Source organism: Nothoprocta perdicaria, unplaced genomic scaffold (assembly GCF_003342845.1).
Source record: "Nothoprocta perdicaria isolate Ctin4 unplaced genomic scaffold, notPer1 scaffold_33, whole genome shotgun sequence".
NCBI classification, from domain to species: domain Eukaryota; kingdom Metazoa; phylum Chordata; class Aves; order Tinamiformes; family Tinamidae; genus Nothoprocta; species Nothoprocta perdicaria.
Window position 1 is genome coordinate 4,104,723 of NW_020455566.1, and position 20,024 is coordinate 4,124,746.

At 44.3% G+C, this 20,024-nt stretch overlaps 1 protein-coding gene across 3 annotated transcripts in view; it reads left to right on the forward strand.

Moving 5' to 3' along the window:
* SCMH1 (Scm polycomb group protein homolog 1) overlaps window positions 1–20,024 on the forward strand; it is a 52,130-nt gene that overhangs the window by 4,640 nt on the left and 27,466 nt on the right. For 2 of the 3 annotated variants that reach the window (XM_026043443.1, XM_026043444.1), the window contains exons 3-6: window positions 3,552–3,622; window positions 4,416–4,650; window positions 7,893–7,981; window positions 8,934–9,177. In XM_026043443.1, the coding sequence (XP_025899228.1) occupies window positions 3,552–3,622; window positions 4,416–4,650; window positions 7,893–7,981; window positions 8,934–9,177 (639 nt within the window). Of the gene's footprint in view, window positions 1–151; window positions 183–3,551; window positions 3,623–4,415; window positions 4,651–7,892; window positions 7,982–8,933; window positions 9,178–20,024 lie in introns of those variants that run through there. The other variant, XM_026043445.1, reaches the window with a different exon arrangement.

The window sequence follows — 20,024 nt, forward strand, 5'->3', positions numbered from 1 at the left end:
TGTGGTGTTTCTTGTTGAATGTCTTCTCTCACTTTTTACGGTAAAGGAGAATTGATGTACGCAGAACTGAGGAACAAGGTCCAGTTAAATGAATGACCATTCTGGTTTTATGAGAATATGGTGTACTCTGCAAGAGGAGCTAGAGGAGCAGAAGAGAACTCAAACACCAGTGAAAATAGCAGGTGAATTCTGGATTGACAGGACAATTTATATATTTTACTGGAAGCCAACAACTGCTGCAGGCCAAGCGGTCCCCTTTGCTTTTCAGAGAGAAGGTTTGGCCTCTTAACGCCATTCTGTCCGTGGCATTCCTGCTTCATCACCAGTAAAAAGTACGTTTTAGCACTGGCTGAAGTGCTAGTTTTTCAGAAAGCAGAGTTTGCTAGGAATTGGAGCAAAGCTACGAGCCTTTTTTGATAGACGCTCGGAAACCATCTTCCAGTGGCCATGTACCTGGGCCAAACACAGCACAAGCATCTCAAAGTCAAAACATAYACTGTCTCACCTCAGTAAGACCTCTTATGTATTAATGTGAATAAGGATATTGAGAGGATATAAAATACAAGATAGKTTTTGCTAACTAGAAAGCCAAGCAAGATATTTCCAAAGTTTCCCTGTGGCTTTATCATCTCTGCATGCAGCGTGCCTGGAAAGTGGCATCAGCAGGAACACAGCAGCTTTGGCACTCAGCGTATCAGTCTCTTATTAGATTAGCACATCTGGTGTGTTAGGCTTTAGAACAGATATGTTTGGAATTGAATTTGGATCAATATAGCAAGCAGGATTTGGTTACAGATCAGAGGAACTAAGGTTAAGGCAAGCCAGCCTTGATGTATGAGTCTTCYTCTAGATGCTCTTTTTCAGGTACAGAGCTCTGGACTTGTTCCTTGCTCCCTGGTTAAGAGAGTCTTAACTATCTCCTGCTTTCTTTCCCCCTGTTTTCTTGGCTGCTTTCCCTTTGTTATAAAAAGCCCAACTTTTGTGTTATGCCATTTTCTTCTCATTCTTTCTGTGCCCTAGTTTTGCAGCTTTTAGATTGAAGTTCATCATATTTCATTATGTTTGAGAGTAGCTTGAAATTCCTGTCTGAAAAAGGTTGTATTTTGAGCTCAATATTATTACTATTTTTATTTAAAACCATTCCCTACATGCTGTACCAGGCTCTCTCTCGTGTTAAGGCAAAGGGGAGAGAGTTTCCCAGTTCAGCATGCATTTTCTGTCCTGTTTTGTGAGTAGCTCTGAAAAAGAAACACRATCTTACTATGCTTGTCATTCCATATTTATGTAAAGAAATTATCAGTGCCAAGTGGAGCAGGAGGGAAGACTTAACACTGCTATATTGTTCCTATTTTTTGGTAGAATTTAGATTCTACCAAAGACTTTAGAAAAGTCTTTCCCCGCTGCTCCTGCTTTTCTGTGCAAAATAAGTCATCAGAAATGGAGGTAAATGTGAGTTGTAAGTAATTGCAATCTTAGTGTTGTGTCTGTCTTCTTCATATGATGGTTGGATCCCAACAGACTTTAGAATTAATTTCAAATAGATTCCATGTCCTAATACCATTTTTAGAGGCACACAGCTGTCAGAAATTTACTGCTCCCCCTGGAATTTTATAGTGTTGATCTCTACTACAGTGTGAACTGCTCTGCAGGAGCAGAATGATTTCATTGAGCTCCAGTAAGTGAAAAGTGGAGCGATTAAACCATAACTAGCCTTAATACTGTGGGATTGAAACCAGCTGAAGGGAGGGTGAATTTTTTGAAAATCAAATTGTCAAAAGCAGCCGATCCTTTCTGAGAAGCTTGTTCAGGCCTGCCTTCCTTGCCCTGGATATTGTCTCCATGAGCATCCTCTGTGCTCCAGGGCCACAGCCCTCCTAAGTGTGAGTCCGATCATGGGTAAGGTAAAGGAACAAAAGCTTGGATGGACTGGAATCAAGGCTAACGGGTGGGATATGTCCAGGTATTTTCATGTCAAGAGTGCAAGGCTTTGTATAGACTCTTGTGTTCAATCTTGGTCATACTTGAGCTGTATATTTGTTACAAAGTATTCATAAAAAATAGTCATATAAAGAGTTTCATTGAGACACGTGAGTGTGAACTTGTGTGTTTCATTAACCTGAGAGATTATGGGGGATTTTTGGTAGGAAAATTGTTGCTGTGAAAAACTCCGTTTCTTCATTCATCTCAGGTCAAGACTGCAGATGGAAAAGAAAATACACAGCAACTGATGGAAATGTGCACTCTGAAGAAAGGAGAGCTGCTGTCAGCATCTGTAAACAGAAATACATTAAGCCAATATGGCAGTGAAATTCATTTTTTTTTTCTGTTTTTTTCCCCTGTATTTAAGGAGTGCTGGTGATCTGCATGGGGGTGGCAGGAAAGCTGTGTTTATTATTTATTTGGAACTCATAGATTATTAAGCCCTTAAGGGCTGATATGAGACAGAACAAAAATAATGTGTGTTGATCTTAACGTCTGAATTTTTAGAGATGCRGTGGGCACTGCGGTGGCCAAAATGGCTCTAAAATAGCTTTTGTTTTGAAAATAAACCGATTAAAAGCTTGACATGAAAAAAGGAAGCAGTAACTGAGTCTTTAATTATGCTGCCTCCAATGCTCTTGAAATGACTTGAAAGCAGTGGTCCCTTGGGAGCYATTCAGATGAAGTCAAGCTAATGTCATGCTGGAAGGATACCTTCCCAGCTGCTCAGTGTAAATGGCAAAAGTCATGATTTGCTTGGATCATGGGAGCTTTTAATTCCTCATTTAATAACAGGTTCCCCTTGATGGACTTCTGCTGTTACTGTGCCTGGCTATACATGAAAGAGCAGAGCAGACGATGATAAAATACCCTTCCTCGAACACTGCTCAAGTGAAGGAGCTTTGCTGGCGAATATGATGTGCTCCGTTCAGTAAATTGCTGCCAGGARGTTCCCTGCTTTCAGTCCTGCCTAAGCTGTGGACTTTGTGTCCACTTTAGGAAATTAATTACTGACCTACCCGCTAATCAACACCTGGAGGCTGGCGGTACCTGTCCACATCTACTGTTTCTTAAGGCAGGTTGTATGCATGATGGACAAGGAGTCTCAGAGGRTAAAGTGTGAACCATAGCGAAGGCAGAAGGGAAAGTTCTGTGTTGATTTGGGCTGCTTTTAGCTTTTACTCCTCGATGTCTTCAGTGCTCAGACTGAGCAAGCATTTAGAGAATGGCTTTTAAGGGGCAGTTTTCTAGCAGGCACCAGACATTGCAGTCTTTGCTGGGTATCCTGGATTACGACACAGACTGCGCTTCTCACTTCTTGCAGACCTACGTGGGAAGCAGTGACATGCTGCAGGCAGCATGCGCTTTGTTCTGCCCGTCAGCTGCAGTTACAAGTCTTTTGTAGTCACAAACATCAGACTTGATGAAAACATGTTGCCTGTGAGCACTTCCTCTCAAGAAGCCAAATACTGCTCACCGTTGGACTCCTGCTGTCCCTCCTCTGAGCTTTTTCTCCTAAATTCCTATTAAATTCCTATTTGAATCTTTTTTTTTTTTTTTTTTTATCTCAGGTCACTTCACCTGGGATAAATACCTGAAGGAAACATGTGCCATCCCAGCTCCTGCACATTGCTTCAAGCAGGTAAGAGAGTGAATGGAAACAAGAGAGGCCAGGGAGAATGATCWACTTGGGACCTAGAGAGTTCTGCACCTGAGCACAAGAAAATGCTTAATATTAGAGACTTAATAGAAAGCCCAAGTGTGTTAGAGCAAATATTAAACAAGTATGTTTAGAAACTGCAGATGATACAGAGCTGCACATAAGGTTTAACTCTGAGTGAATGGATGGGAATGGGATGGGAATGGCCAAGCACTGGACATTTAACTGGATGGGAATGGCCAAGCACTTCTTATTCTCTGCTAAACACAGGATCTGAGTAGGCTATGATAAAATTTCTGCTGGATCCTGTCCAAAAATGGAGTGTCTCTGCAGAATTCGTTAGATCTTTGCGAGTAGAACAGTGACCCCTTGGGTGTCTTGATTGTGTGGGTTAGTGGGTCGCAGGGCGATCCAGGAGCAAGTTGGAATGTCATGTGCGAGTCAGAACAGAGGGCAGCAATTCAGTGTAGTATCTGTTTGGGTCTTGGGGTAGAAGGTAGAAGATTCTCCTGAAAAGATGCCTGAGAGAAAAAGACAGGTCTAGGTTTCTACATGATTATGTGCCACACAAGAGTGGTGTGATTGACAGATCTGCCAGGGCTCACTGAACTTTTTTTTGCTTCCATATGGTGCCTACGTGCTGTACTTGGAGGATACTGTCAGTCTTTGTCATCAGTCGTCAGTTTTGATGCACCCGAACCTTAACCCTCTGCCTGGGATGCTGCCTATATTAAAAACCTTGGCTCTTACTGGGTCCCTGTTGCGTTCTTTCCAGTCATACACTCCACCTACCAATGAATTCAAGATCAGTATGAAACTAGAAGCCCAGGACCCCAGGAACACCACGTCCACATGCATTGCTACCGTGGTGGGTCTGACAGGCGCCCGCCTCCGCCTGCGGCTCGATGGCAGTGATAACAAGAATGACTTCTGGCGGCTGGTGGACTCGGCTGAAATCCAGCCCATAGGAAACTGTGAGAAGAACGGYGGGATGCTGCAGCCTCCACTTGGTGAGCAGAAGCTCTTCTGTCTGGCCAGTGTCGAGCACCAGTGGCATCTGCGGGGACAATGGTGGCCAGTTTGTATTTCTGGGACGGGAGTATGGCCTGCCCCTGCCTGCTGCTGTAATGTAGAGCTTGGGCTGCTAATCAGATGTGCTCCATACTGGSTCTGTATTTAAGTTCCACATCATGGCATGGGAGGGGATATTTTTTGGAGTGAAGATGAAAGCTGGTTACTTGCTTGCCCTCTTTGCAACCCAAGCACAGGCTTAGTATATGCTGAYAATACTCACGTGCCTCCTGAAATTCTCCCTACATACTTCAAAGCTGTTTTCCAGCGATTCATATGGAAAAAAAAGTCCCAGAGCCACTTAGTTTCCTAGAGTACAAAGAAGCAAAAGAGGAATAACCAGAAGTCCTACTGACCCATGAGTTTGGGCGGTAAAATTGAATGCAGTGACTATGCGGGCTTTTTCACAGAATTACAGAGTGCTTGATGTTTGAGGGGACCTCTGGAGGTCATCTAGTGCAATCYCTCATCTCACAGAGGGTCACCTCAGGCACATTGTCCAGATCCCTGTCCAGACTTGCACATTTTTGAATGTCACCATCACTGGAAACTCTGCAACCTCTCCAGGCAACCTGTACCAGTGCTCTGTTAGTCTCACAGTACAGAAGTTTTTCCATATGTACAGACTTTCTTGTGCTTCAGTTTGTGCCCATTATGTCTCATCGTTTCACTCTGAAGAGTCTGGCCTCATCCTCTTTGTATCCTCTCTTGAGATGTTTATACCCATGGATAAGATCTCTACTCAGTCTCCTCTTCTGCAGGCTGAAGAGTCCCCGCTCTCTCAGCCTCTGTCTCATATGAAGGTGATCCTGAATGGCTGCCTGCGAAAGAACACAGCAAATCCAAGTTTCTCTTCTGGGAAGAGACACGCAGCCACAGGGGCAGCAGGGTCTGTAGCCCTAGCAGTGGCCTTACCAGAGACCATTGCCTGTTGCTCCAGTCTTTTGATCTTGTGTGCAGTTGTATCATTCTTGAAGGTGTTCCCTTTGAACAACATAGAACTGTCACCATCCGCCAGCGCTTTCCCCTTGCAGCTCTTGTATGTGGAGCACAGCACTGACATCTCGGTGGAGGTTCTTTGCTGGGATCTCTAAATCCTGATATAGAGAATAACCCCAGAGAGCAATTAGGGCTGGTGCACTTACTGTATCTGCTCATTCTGATACTGTGAGCACATTTATTTTCATTCTTGCTCTTCAAGTGCATTTGTGCCCACGTGTCGCTGGGGCAATTGAAGGTTAGTTTGAGTCCATTTAATGGGGAAGCATCATGATTGTAAAAGCTCCCAGTGATTTAAGTTCTGTCTTGAAAGAAGAGACACTTGCGGCATTTCATCAACTTGTTTGTTTAACTTTACTTCGCTACAGCTTTATAAATAACCTGGGTAGTCGAACATGCCTTCCAGTCTTATCTTCAGATAAACACACATCTTGACACTAACCAAAAGATGAGCTGATTTGCTGATTCTTTCCTGACTCAGCAGCAAGATTAACTTTATTTTGCATTCTACCACCCATTATTTTTTACAATGCCCTCATAAATCACTCTCTGAATTAGCACATTCCCAAACAAATATCTGATGTATAGCAATGGAAGCAATGTTCCATTAGAAAKACTTTTAATTACAATTTCTCCTGGAAAAACTCTAGTGAGCTTTGGTGGAATTGTAGGCAAAATTGCACTGGGGCTTTTGGAGCCGGCCTTTCTGAAGAAGGAAGAAACAAGTAAGCAAATCTGTGTTGTGACTCATCATGGCTCACAATGCAATACCTGTGTAAATYTAATTATACCCTTTCCCTTCATATTTACTATAAACAGAACCTGATCCAGCTAATGAATAGTAGAGATGGATATTGCCCTTTTTCGGATGTTTCTTGGAAACTCTGATCCAAGGATGCTGCACCTCACCACTCCTGTACAGCTTCCCCAGGAAGCATAGGTTGCCTTTCTCACTCTGACAGTGAAGAAATTCCTGTTGTGTCTTTTCTGAGCTTTGCCAGCAGATGGCAATAAATGTAATTGAATTTCTGATTAAAACTCACTTGCAACTGTGCCAGAGGGGTGGGTTAGTATATTGTGGAGGAAATCTTCATGCCCATCCCTGATGAGGATAACTATCACCTGCTTTCTGATATTGATCACCACTGTAGTTCCATGGGATCCTGTCTGTGTGSGTCCAATCCCAGGGTTAATTTCACAGCACTGCAGAGAGAAAGTGCAGTGCCATGTTCAGCTGAGCAGCAGAAATACCCTGTTTTAAACCAGTTTCTATACAGMAAGCTGTACTTTTAGCAAAGATGATGTTTGTGCTGTCTGAATCCTTTTGTGTTCATAGTTTTCAGATCTGCATTTTCTGTACAGTTAGATATCTGCTTGTTATCTTCAGTGGGACACTCCGTGCCATATTCTGTGTTGTGTTTTTCACCATTTATTGTTGTCTTTTTCTACTTTCTCTTTGATCTTTCTTTCTTTCTTATTCTTATTTGTTATGCCCTTTCAAGCAGAATGGAGATTGCCATCTGGTACCTTCTGGGTTAATAACAGAAGCCTTTCTGGAGAACAGCTTTGTGTCCACGAAGAGTGTGGAAGGAGCGGGGCTGACTGGTGGACACAGATCTGTTGTGCCATCATATTTAGTGCTGTAGACTCAGAGCATGGGGATTTGCTTTTTCCATCCCRTAAATCCCTTCCTGTGCTTCTCCACAGCAGGTTCCATCTGCTTCCCAGCCTCTGTTTCTTCAGGTTAGCTGCCCACTGCTGACTTCTGAAAGGTGGAAGAGGCCACCCAGAAGCTCACGTTCCACAGTGGGGAACAATCTGAATGTGCCCTTGCTGACTTAAGACCATTCCATAGTAGTGTCGCTAAAGTTACCAGTATTAGTTTCAAGTAAAGCATTCTGCCTGTATGGTCAACATAAAGGGTTTTGTTAAGGTATGGGAAAATTTCAATCGCGTATCCGTTTCCAGATGTTTCTTTTCAGCAACATCATATTTTGTGTTCAGAGTATCAGGAAGAAGTCAAAGCTGACTCTTCAGTGTTCTGGAGAGGAGAATGGTGTGGAGTGGTGCATGCCCACTGCAAAGGGGGAGGCTGGAAAGTCCACATCAGAACAGGCATGTGCTGCCTGATCCAGTGTTCCTCACAACCCTGAAGTCTTCATTTCTTCTTCTTTTTCTACAGGCTTTCGTCTGAATGCCTCTTCTTGGCCTATGTTTCTTCTGAAGACTCTAAATGGAGCAGAGATGGCTCCTATCCGGATATTTCACAAGGTATGTTATTTACTGTTTGTGAAGACATCCATATGACATGTCCCCTTTATTGCAGAGCAGCAAAATTGCACCTGGTTTCTTGTATGGAAACTATTGATCCCCAAAAAGAGAGAGATATTCCCCAACTTTGCTGCTTACCTAGGACAGAGCTGTATCTCTTGCAGCTGTGTTGTGTAGCAGATATCAAGATGCAGGTTGTGGTGTACAAAAAAAGGACTTCAAARTTTGGGCTTGCGAAATTCTGCTCGTTTTTTAGATAGGCTGTAAGTACTACTCAAATTCAGGAGAAGCCAAATGTAAAAGTCAGCAGCTCTCTGAAATATTTTATGGTACCAGAGACAGCAAGGAGTGCAAGCACCATCTATTGCTTATGAGATAGCCCTGCCAGTGGCACTTCTTCATTAGTATCCTTATTCCCTAGGGAACTTAGCGACAGAGGCCAGCGTAGTGTCATATGCGGTGGTACAGAATGCTTGGGGTGGCATCATTATATCTGAAACTAAAAGCTTAGGAAGAGCAAGCCCTAGGGGAGGATGACTGGTGGATTTCTCATATGTCTAGCAAAGCTGAAGATGGGGGAAGGTGATGGAGAAAGACTGTCACATCTCAACTTTTCTTGCCCTGTGAGGAACCATGAGGTGAGCTATTTGGAGCTTTATTTTGTGTTGTGTGACAGAATTGTCACAGGATGGCAATGGTGATTAATCACTGTCTGGATTTGATCCGTCAGCCTGGGGATCTCAAAGCAGCCAGTAGTGGATTTTGTTATTTCTTGACTTAAAAAGGCAAATGGTTGCATAGCTGGTTGTGCACTTCTAAATTCGGAATCAAAACTAAACCAGTAGCTCCCTTCACCTGCTTGTGGAAGTGAATTTGCTGATGGAAGGGGCAGGCTGGCCYGAGGAAGCACTGGCATATTCTCTTTGAGCATCTTTTCAAAATCTCCTTGTAGGAACCACCATCTCCATCCCAAAACTTCTTCAAGACAGGTATGAAGCTGGAGGCAGTGGACAGGAAGAACCCTCACTTCATCTGCCCGGCCACCATTGGGGAGGTGAGAGGTTCTGAGGTCCTCATAACATTTGATGGCTGGAGAGGTGCCTTCGATTACTGGTGCCGATATGATTCCCGGGACATCTTTCCCGTAGGCTGGTGCTCGCTGACGGGAGATAATCTGCAGCCWCCTGGAACAAAAGGTAAGGCCCATATTGTTGCTTAACTCACTCTTTTTTCTCCTTTCAAACTATTATTAAAGGACAGCAGTGCACGTGGAGACTAGAAGGAAGCACATTTGGGTGCTCTTTCTTGCTTTGTTACTGCTACGTGGTACRCAGTAGAGTACTCCCTTCCCCCTTCCTATGTCTCTGTTGCAAACTGCCTGAAAACCTTGTCAAAAGGTACAGATCATCATATCTATTAGCAGTGAAGTGAAAACCTAGAAGCAAAAGCATCGTCACAGCTRTTCTGACAGACTGATAGCTTCTTTCCTGGAGTGTAACTGTGTAACATTGCTCATCTCTGTTCCCTTTTAGGAGTTTTCTCAGAGTCTTTTCTATGTCTCCAGGACACACACTGTCCTAGGGAAGTTCTGCCCAATTGGAGTCGACTATTTGGAGATATAATAAGAGAATAATTAGAACCATCTATCTTGGCAGTATTTATCTTTAAAGTATCTCTGTGTCTTGTGGAGAAAAATAGTGAGAGTGATGAGGACGAGGCCAGTCAAGAACAGCAAGGCAGACTGCAGCTGTTCGTACTTCTGACACTTCCCTTGCTCTACTTTACACTGTAATCTCTCCTGGAAAGTTGGAAAAATTAGATCTGAACCAGGTAATATCTGCCTTGTTTGTGGAGTCATAACTTCATGGTTAAGAATGACATTGGGAAACTTTGTGTCAGTGACTGTCAGTGCTCAAATGTCTGAGCATTGACTGCTGAGCATTTTGGATGTCTGTAGCTTGCTGTGAATGCATTTGTGYTTAAGGACGCAGGAGCTGTTGTCCCCATCCACTGCCTTCTGGCATGAATGTGGTGGTTGGCAAGTCCAGTGAGTGCTTGTAAATAAAGCTAGAAGCAAGAGAGCAACCTGTCCRCCTAGCCTGAAGGATTCTTAGATTGGACTGATCCTCTTGAAAAATGGAGGGKCAGTTGATGATAGCTAGAGTTTGCCGGCTGTCTTTTGGTGTGAGCCAGCTCTGCTGTCAGTGTTGCAGAGCTCGTGTCGGGGTGGATGGCCTGAGGAAGTCTTGCATGATCTGTCCGAGCCAAGCTGTGTGCTTCCCTTGTGTCAGAAGATTTGTGTGATGACTCGGAATTGAAAGGCATTCACAGTGTTTGTCTTGGATTTCTGCATTCAGCCTTGATCTTCCCAGCCTCTCCTTCACTCCCTGCTGTTTGTTTGCATCTTGCCTGCTGCCACCCTGTAGGCTCCATGAAGCTGCTGTATAATCCTCAAAGSCAGCATTCGAGCTCTCCAGCAGTGACTCTAGAATCAGGAGTTGTTGCCCAGCTTCTTTTAGGCACTTCTCAGATATTGCACAAATGGCTACGATATTTTTGAGTTGGGTAGGAGCTTTTTTTCCAAGCAAATTGAGGGAGTTCTGAGGATGCAAGATTTCAAGTGCGATATAGAAGTCACATTGGCAGGAGAAATGGAGATCTACTGTCCATTTTGCAGCATATCTGTCTCGTGTGTGTAGCTCTGTGCTCCCTTCAGGCTTTTCTCTGCTGTGCACCAGCACAATAAGCAGGATGAGTCTCCAGAAATAATGCCCATTTGTGGGGACAACACTGTGATAACTTGAACTCTTCTTAGGAAGCATTTGTTTGCCCTGGTTGGCAGTGACAGAGTTTCCTTCTTGCATTAGCCAGTGTGCAATTCCTAAGTGCATAAAATAAATAAAATAAGAGCTTCTAAAAGAGCGTCTCCCCACTCCCGTCTGCAGGCAGCCTTCGCTTGCAGGGACCTTTCTGCTCTCTTGGACATATTTTTCAACAGCTGGGGCTGGAGCAGAGTTTTGAAGAGGTTGCACGACTCAGAAATGCCACWGAGTCAGGATCTGAGTTGTCTTTGTAGGATTGCACTTTCCTCTCCAAGGCAAGATTTTTCCTTCCCTCCCTCCCTTTGCTGTCCCAGACTTTCAATTTCTACTTTGTGGCATTAAACCAAGAGAAGGCAGCACTGAGAATTTTCTCTTTCTGTAATTCAATTCCTGCCTTGTCCCTTTACTCTTCAAGCTCAAATGCCCTTTTCCTCCAGTGAGTGCTTCTTCTGAGGGGGGCTGCAAGAGGCTTTGCCATAAAGGGATCCCTATTTCCTGTAATTTCAGGGAATTTTTCAATAAAGCTTCCTTCTGTGCCAGCACAGAGCCTGAAAGGCAACAGTGAGGTTTGGGAGATTCCCTTCCCAAAGGGGAGAAATTGCTGTGCAGAACTGTCAGTACTAACTGCAGCAAACACCGAGCTAATGTTACACCAGGTAGACCACAAGGTCCAAGGAGGGTGAGGTGCAGCACTTGGGACAACCAGAAAGTCCTCTAAATGTCCTCACAAACAAAAAAAAKCTCACCAAGTGAGATCATGCTAAGGGGAAGCAGAACTTCAAAGAGGCCAGGCGTSTTTGTTTAATACTGGTAGCTTAATTCAACTCTAATCTGTCCCTTGTGGCTGCTGCCAGTGGAGGTGGAGGAGAGCAGGACTTCTCTGCACATCCCAGCTTGGCTCCTGGCACCTTAGGGCCTCCCACCCTTGGCACTGTTGGCTTGGCTGGAGCTGCTGGATGGGGCATGGGTGGAGCTGGGCCCTGGCCAGCCTTGCTTGAGGGCGCTCTGGAGGGTGCACGTATGTGAGGGGAGGAAAGGGAGGGCTCCCAGTGAGGAGGAGCAGCTTGCGGCTCCGCACACTGGTGCTGCAGTCGCCTGAGGGTCAGTGGCTTGATGGGAGAGCTCCGCTGMGCTCGGTGGCTCCGGGTCCCCAGCTTCTTCAAGCTCCTAGCTTGGGATGGAGCTAGGGAGGATTTCAACTAAATACCTGCTGCAAGGAGCGTGGCTTTGGGAGGATTTCAGTGTGAGAGCTTGAGCTAGGGAGGATGTCAGGAGTGATCCCAATCCTCTGTTCCAGGTGCTCTGTATCTACCTGTGGGATGGGGAATTTGGGGGAAGGCTCTTTTGGGATTATGGGATGAGCTGAAATGAGGCAAACCCTATCTAGGACCTTCCTCGGCTTCTGCATGCTATTTCAGCAGCAGCTGGAAAAGCCAGGCCAYTGTAACCTTCCTGAAGAGAAGAGGTCTTTTATGGATGTTCATCAAGCTTCCTACTGCTTCCCACCCAAATCAGCAATGGGCCTCTCCTAATTTTGGCTCTTAACAAGCAATCTCTCACCACACAGAGTGTCCAGCATTTTATATCAGTTTTCATGCCTCTTGCCCCTGTGCTCTTAAAAAATACCCTGGGCACTGAGGAATCGGAGGTGGAAGTGGACAGGATCTATCTTGTGTTGGATTGCAGTTTTGACCTCTACTCTGAGAGTTATGAAGTTATGTTGTGTAGGAGTCACTAGTGACTTGTGGGTTCACTTTAGACTTAGAAATKAGCTCTTTTTCGTTGCTTTTGGAAGAGATGTTTGCACTTTACTGTGAGGGTGACAGAGTCCTGGAACAGGCTGCACAGAGAGGTTGTGAAGCCTCCTTCTCTGGAGATCTTCAAAACCCTCCTGGATGCCACCCTGTGCCACATGCTCTAGATGTCCCTGCTTGAGCAGGGAGGTTGGACTAGRTGATCTCTAGAGGTCCCTTCCAACATTAGCTACTTTGTGATTCTGGCTGAATCAAGTAGTCATAGAAAGCAAAGCTTGCCAATACATAGAATAGATACATATACATAAAATATGTATCTATATGTATATGTACATATGTATATATTTATATGAATACATAAAATATGTATATAAAATATGAATTAAGGTTGCGTGGGGAATCTAAACCAAACTTTCCAGAAGGGCTTTTAGACTTTCGTGTTGCCTGGTGTAGTCAGAGYGTCAAAGTTAGGACAAAACAGAAGCAAATGGCCTTTCCTGTTTTCTTTAGATATTACAGCACTCTAAAGCATGGCCAGGGTGCACTGTATACAACTTATGGGCAATCCTCAATTTTATCAGTAGAAGATGCCAAAGATCCATTGAGTAGGGAAGGAATTCTTCCTCTCTGCCAGGCCCAGGGATGTTTCCRTTTGGATCGTATAGTGGACTCAGTATGTGACTTAACAGATATTTTAGCAGATATCAAAGAGAAAATGTTGTGTTTCTCAATCTGTGAGCTTCAAGGTTTAGATGAAGGTGTGATTCATCTGCTCATTGTACTAGTCCATTGGTTAGAATTATAAACTGGGGCAATGGTAGAGGTTGAGTGAGCGAAATACATAGGTCACCTRATACTTTTATTTTCTCTGCTTTTTAATTTTTATAGATTTCCTACTCCTTGGGGAATGCACTAGTAAGTTAAACTTTCATTGCTCTTAAATAGAAAAAGTAAGAAGAGTGTTTTCAGCTCACTGAATAAGCAGAAAAGAGATTTGGRAAGCTGTTTTGGAGAGTCATTTTCCATTACGAACAGTAGAAAAAGTTCAGTGCTGCCAGAACACTGTTCCAGTAGACCTAAAGACGAGGATTATCACTTACTTTAAATCACATCTGGGGAGGAAGTGAGTAGGAGACACACTGAAGTACAACTATTAAGGTTCAGGGCAAAACAGATTGAAGAGGGAAATGTGAGATTGATAAAAATCATTGAGAAGAAAGAAAAAGAGAAGAGCCTAGTTAATGATTGTAGTTTCCAAGGGCACCTGCTCTCAGCAGGGAAGGGAGTGTAAGGAAAATCCCTATGAACTAGACATGGTCTTGCAGACAAGAGATGCGTCTGCTTCTTTTTTCCAAATTGAAATTTCACAGTTTGGAGTAATGTGCAGTCCTTTGTAGTCCATGAAGTGCACATTGGAAGAGGATCCAACAGAAGTTGTTTTCCGTTCTCCTGTAGCTGGTGGCATGTAGGGTTGTGAAACCCCTGGGGGAAAGTAACCAAATAGGGGGAATGGTGGGTACCTCTGCAAGGTGTCTGGTGGCCCTCAGCTCTTCCACTCAGGGAGATGATGGCCAGTTCTGGAGAAGTGGACATCAAACCCAGTGGAAGATGACCTGTGGTTAAGGAGTCTTTACCCCTTGTCCACCAAGGGGATGACAAGGTAAAGGGATGTAGGCTGGCTAGAAGAAACTGAAAAAAATGAAGGGCATTCTTTTCAAACCTGTTGATTGTGGGAGAGGGCGCTTGTGAAATGTTCTGCAAGATTGGAATTTGCACAAAACAGGCAGAACTGTTTCTTTCAAACAGCCTTAAATGTCAAAGACATGTATGTGTTTCTGTGAGTTTAACACTACAGCGTCAGGAACTTTAACTGTGTCTGACCTCATTCAACACAAGGTGTTTAGAAACCCTAGTTGTTTAACTGAGCATTGGAGGCTGTGTTCATTTTTCCAAACAGATTTGCTATTTGGAAAATACTGTGGCAGGAATGGTCTTTCCTTGCCCCTTGAAAAACAGCTCACTTTTCMGGTCCTAACAAATCCATCACAGTGGATTTACTCCATACCTGGATCAGAACTTTGCACCTCCACAAACAAGCATGCTCATCTACTCCTCTGTGGTAGCATTGCTTCCATCTATTCATCTACACTCACTACTTTCATGCTGGACAGCAAGGAAATGTAACTCCTTTAAAACAAGGGATTGCTGACACCCATAGATTGCAGCAACTTGCCCGGTCACAAGTGCTTCTGTCAAAACCTACAATTTGGAACTCCCATTTTTTACATTTGGGATTATCGCYGAATGTCATCCATGCTGTCAAGTTCCTCTAGAGTTTCTTGGCCWTATTTCTAGGGGTGAATTCTTCATCCCTTGCTGGTCCATTGTGGAGCATGAATAGCAGCGGGCCTAGCAGTTTCATGSCAGCTCTGAGCGAGGTGACAGTGGAAGCGTTAACGCCGACAGGCCAGGGCTGGAAGCAGCTCTGTGCTGTGTCCAGAGAGCTGGAATTTGGGGAGGGAAGTTTCTACCTTGGCACAAGCCCAGCTGGCAGAGAAGCTCTGAGCCCAGGCAGGTCAGAGAAAGCTCCTAGCGAGCAATGTGCCCCTGGCTGCTGCACCAAGGCCAATGAGAAGTTGCAGTGAGYGTAGCGAAGAGCCTGGTGCTCAGCACAGGAATCAGCAGGCACTTGTCTCCACTCCTTTCTTGCCACCTCTGCTGCTAGCTGTCGGTGCAYGGCTTCTTCTCCGTAGGCTTGGCTGGCTCCAGCGTTTCCCTCTGCTTGCAAAGCGAGCAAAAGTTCTGAACAGTTCCCAGGGGAATATTGTGAAGTGGAGCTCTTATCCACCCGTGGCCGTGCCATCTGCTACATGCGTTTTACAGTCAGCCTGAGCTACTAGGGAAAGGGAGCCCTGATGCAGGACCTGGCCTGGCATCGCGGGGGTGTTGCACTGGGCGGCGATGGCTCCAGGAGGCAGCAGGCAGAAAATGTTGTCCCTGAGTAGAAAGTTCATGAAGTTCTTCATCTCTGTCTCCTACCACTATTGAATCCATGTCATCAGTTTATTGACTGYTTGGTGTCTTCATGTGAAGATGATGATAAAATCCTAGATTTTCTTCTCAGGTGCAGAGGTAACATATTTTATGGCTTTTCTTTTTTCCTAAGGTTACTTAGTTTCTCTTGCTCCTCTGAGGTTGGAGTGGAGGTGCCTCCTCAGAAGAAGTTGGCAGGGTAATATTCAGGTGGGCTCCAGTGCTTCAGTGTTTATAGAGGATATGGGATAATATTCCCTGTTGTCTCTTCAGGACTCTGCAGTTAAAAAGGAATTGTGTTCAAGCTCATACAGCAAGCTGACAGACATGGAGACAAGTTTGGGAAGCTATGAGAAGAGTGACACAGCTGGGTGATGTCTTTTCGTATTGGGATGGTTGGGTGCTSTATGGACCATCCATAGGTGAATACATATTCAACGGCAAGAGAAGCAAGAAAGTAGCAGAGAAAAGTTCTTCATTATCTCTTTTCTCCATGAAATCCACTGTGCCCGCAGCTATAGTACATGAGCACCGCTGCCTTTGAGGTTACTGTCAGAAACTKCCAAACAAGCTCTTAAGCCATTTGAAGCACAGAATCCTGATATTTAGCATCAATCCCTCCTCTGCTCTTAAAGTTAATAGAGTGAAATCATTATAAACTCTTAATTCTAAGTATCCTCTGCAGGATAAGGTGTTCATCGAAGGATTGCTGGGGCTGCAGGAGCAAAGCAAGGAAATTAAATTGGTGAGGGACCAAGGAGAAGGGATTACTTTGAAGACCACAAGTGTATAACGCTGCAAGTGTTAAGGTGTCAATGCAGGTTGTTTCTGAACCCATAGCATAGGCACAAAAGGAAGACTGGATAAGAAAACTGTGGGCTTTCTTTGTTGTGTGTCCTGGAGTAGTACATTGATTTGGGAGATCTGGGTGCTTATGGAGTCTGGACACAGTTGCTCCCCCTCATCCCTATTCTGGTGCTTATGGTGCACGAGACTCACAACAACATACCTGGCTTGTYGGAGACCTGGTGTATTTGTGCAATGTTTTGGGCACTAGCAAGAGCCTCTGAAAAGAGAGGAACGAACTTAGGAAAAACACAGTGGAGGACTCCAGTTCTACATAGCTCAAGGTTACATCTATTTCCATACTCCCACTGTCCTTCATACCAGTGTCATAGTCATCCTCCCACCTTGAATTTTCCTCATTTTATTATAAAACCTTTTTGCAACCCCCAAAATGTGGATTTTATTCGGAATGTTTCTTTCCCTTCTCCATTCTGCCTCCTATCCAAGACAATTTTTTGAAATCTCAGAGCATTACTGAATCATCAGACAGTGTTTCTGTAGGAGCAACACTATTGGAAAGTTTCTACCCTTCACTTTGGGTGAATAAAACTAGGATTGTGGTCTTATTACTGCAGGGACTTTGACTAGTAAAAACACTTCTCTGTGCTTGGTTTCTCCTGCTGTTGAGATCCCCAGCTGCCTACTTGCTCAGTGCTTGCCTCTGCGTGTATGTGTTGGTTCTTGGTATGTGATGTTTAGTGCCTGAGCTGTGCCTGTGCTAGTGGGATGTGACGCAGAATTGCTTTCTGCTTGTGCTTGATGATGATCGTTTATGTGGTAGAGGGAAGATAGTCAAATCTCAGGAAAAAAAGTCAAATCTCAAAGTGTTTAAACAGTGAATGATTAGTAAGTTGAGTTAGCAGAATCCCACATCAAGGATTTAAGACTCCCAGTCTAGTTTCTGCCTTTCAYGAGCATGCAGATGCCAGCTCATCAGTGACAGTGCAGAGTGACACTGCTTATAGGGGTGCTGCTTCGGATGGGGACAAGTGTAGGAGGAACCAGACTGGTGATCAAACTCTTTTCACAAAAGTTCCTAAAAGTTCATATACGGTTAGTGGACAATTACTGAGCTAAGCAGCCTGTGCACAGGTAGAAGAGATGCTCCTGATCCAAATGTGTGTACCCTAAACTCATTTTTACATGATACTGGGATCAGCATCTTTACTTCATCTCCTAATGACTTAGCGTCTACCTGCTTATTTATTTTTCCTCTCTGTTATTTTGGAGAGGGAAGAGAAAAGCTGTCGAGCTCAGTTCTGACCTTGGCCTTGGGCAACAGAGAGAGATGCTACTAGGGCATGTAGGTTTTTTTGACTCTAGGAACTTACTATCAAGACAGGACCTTTTCCAGGCCTTCACAGTTCTCCTCTTGATCTTAAATATTTTTATAACTTTTGAACAGCTTTAAAAAAAGAACAGAAGCTGGAATAAACCACACCTGCCCACCAGTCTTGTTCTTTGTGCACTGATGTGTTCAAGGCRTTCGGCTAATATTTAACCAGGAAGCCAAAGCTAAAAAAAGAGCTTCAGAGAAATCCTGAGAACGGTGCTGAGTACTGAAGGGTGTAGAAACATTTTGATTCTTAACAGGGGGTTTTGGAAACCAATCGCCTAAGATAGAGAATGAGAAGAGGGGTGGAAGACATGATCAGTTGATAGGTTGTCTGTGGTGACTTGTCATGGCACGTTTATTAACTTCAGTTGTGTCCTGGAGTTAGATGGATATTGATAGCAGTGTAGTCACAGCATTGCAGACTTCCTGCAGAATGTGGTTCTGTGAATGAAGAAACTAGTGAACCTTGTGCTGCCACAGCTTAGCTCAGCTTAGTTTGACTTTGCCCACACWAGTTTAAGTCTTACCTAGTCTGCATGTTAGTTACATCCTAAGACCATGGCACCATGAAATAGATATGATACAATTATTTCCCTGAATTAGGGAAATAAATTTATTTGGGTTGTGAGTGTCTGTGACAGGCCAGAAGGCCCCAGCTCTGCGTGTGTACAGGCCACTGGGTAACTCTGGGGATTCACAGTTGAGCTCTTGCAGTTGCTGCTGTGCTATTCACAACATGCCCATGGGCACTTTAAATGCAGGAGAAGATCCCAGTCTGCCTGAACTGTCTCTGCAGGAGCAGTACTGTAATCAAATCCGCCTTGAATACTAATGTTCATAGATTTTAACTTGCTTTCCTTCTGATTTAGCTAATAAATACTGGCCTTGCAACTCCTGGAACACCGTGATTGCTCACGTGTGCCTTCCACCACCCACCAGTGCGTTCCTTCAGTCAGATGCCTGAATTTCAGCTCTACTGAGCCCATTCTTCAAATAGAAGTGGCTCCTTTGTGCCTGACCTTACACATAGTTCACTTTCTCTGATTTTATTCCATAGTTTTGCTTCCCAGACAATTAAAAAAAAATAGACACTATTGCAAGATCTTTATTTTTGCAGAAGACTGGAGAAGACRTGACTAAGAGAGGAATCATAACAAGCAAGAGTCCAGGGTGCAATGGAGCCAGTTTAATGAGACCAGAGGCACTTTGGGGTAGACCCTGGAGGGAAACTGTTCATGCAGAATGTGTCAAGGGCAATCAYAGGCACTTTCTTGTCCTTTGCGTTGAAACTGTGTGCTCAAGGAGGATGGCTGCAGCTTCTTGTTCTCTGACCTGGTGATTGGCTTAGGAAGAGGAGCTGATAGCTGTTGTGCTTTGAGCTATGCATTAAACTGACCTTGCAGAACTGAACCCCAACTTAAGTTGTCTGAGCATTGAAGAAAGAAAAGAAAAAACAACAGCCCTGAGAGTGCAATCGCACGCTGCCAGATTTATAGAGAATGAGCTGCAGAGACTGCTATGCACTTATGACTATGTCTCAGAGGGAGGTGAGGATACTATATATAGAATAAATGAGGAGGCTATCCCATGGTGGGCTATAATTCCAGTGAGGGCTTCCCATGCAGTCCAAATTGACAAGCTAAAATCCCTTGATCCAGAAGCAAATGTAGCCCCACTGTCCAGAACTGCCATTTTCTTTGTGTTATAAATCCACGTTCCTGGTCCATTCCCAACACACTTTTTGTTCCTTTGCTTTGCCTCTGTGAATGAGAAGAGAGGATGGCAGGGAGAAGAAGAGGCTAAAGAAGCAGCACGCTGCTCCTCCACGCTCCACCCAGTGTGAGACATTCCTGGTTGATTGTACAGATGAGGAACCGCAAACGTGCTGAGAGCCGAGGGGTTTGTGAGCTGCTACGTGGGGAGAAGTTCCCTTGACTGCTTAAATAGCTACAGTCATAATGACACCTTCCCTTAGTGTTCCCTTCGTATTAACAAATGTTAATGTTTGCAGTATTTTTATTAAGAAAAAAAAAGTGTATGACTCAGTTTACATGCTCATTTTATAACRCTACCAGTGGATACAAAGCAGTTAATCTCTTCCCTTTGCTGGAGAGAGATGAAGATGTGATTTTCTTGAGGCATGAATAAATGTGTAAGCTCAGCATTAAGCTGAAGATTACTTCTGCTAAGGAGGTTGATTTGGACATGCTTGTTCTTCACAGCGTTGTYATTGTCTTTGTCTCTGATCAGGA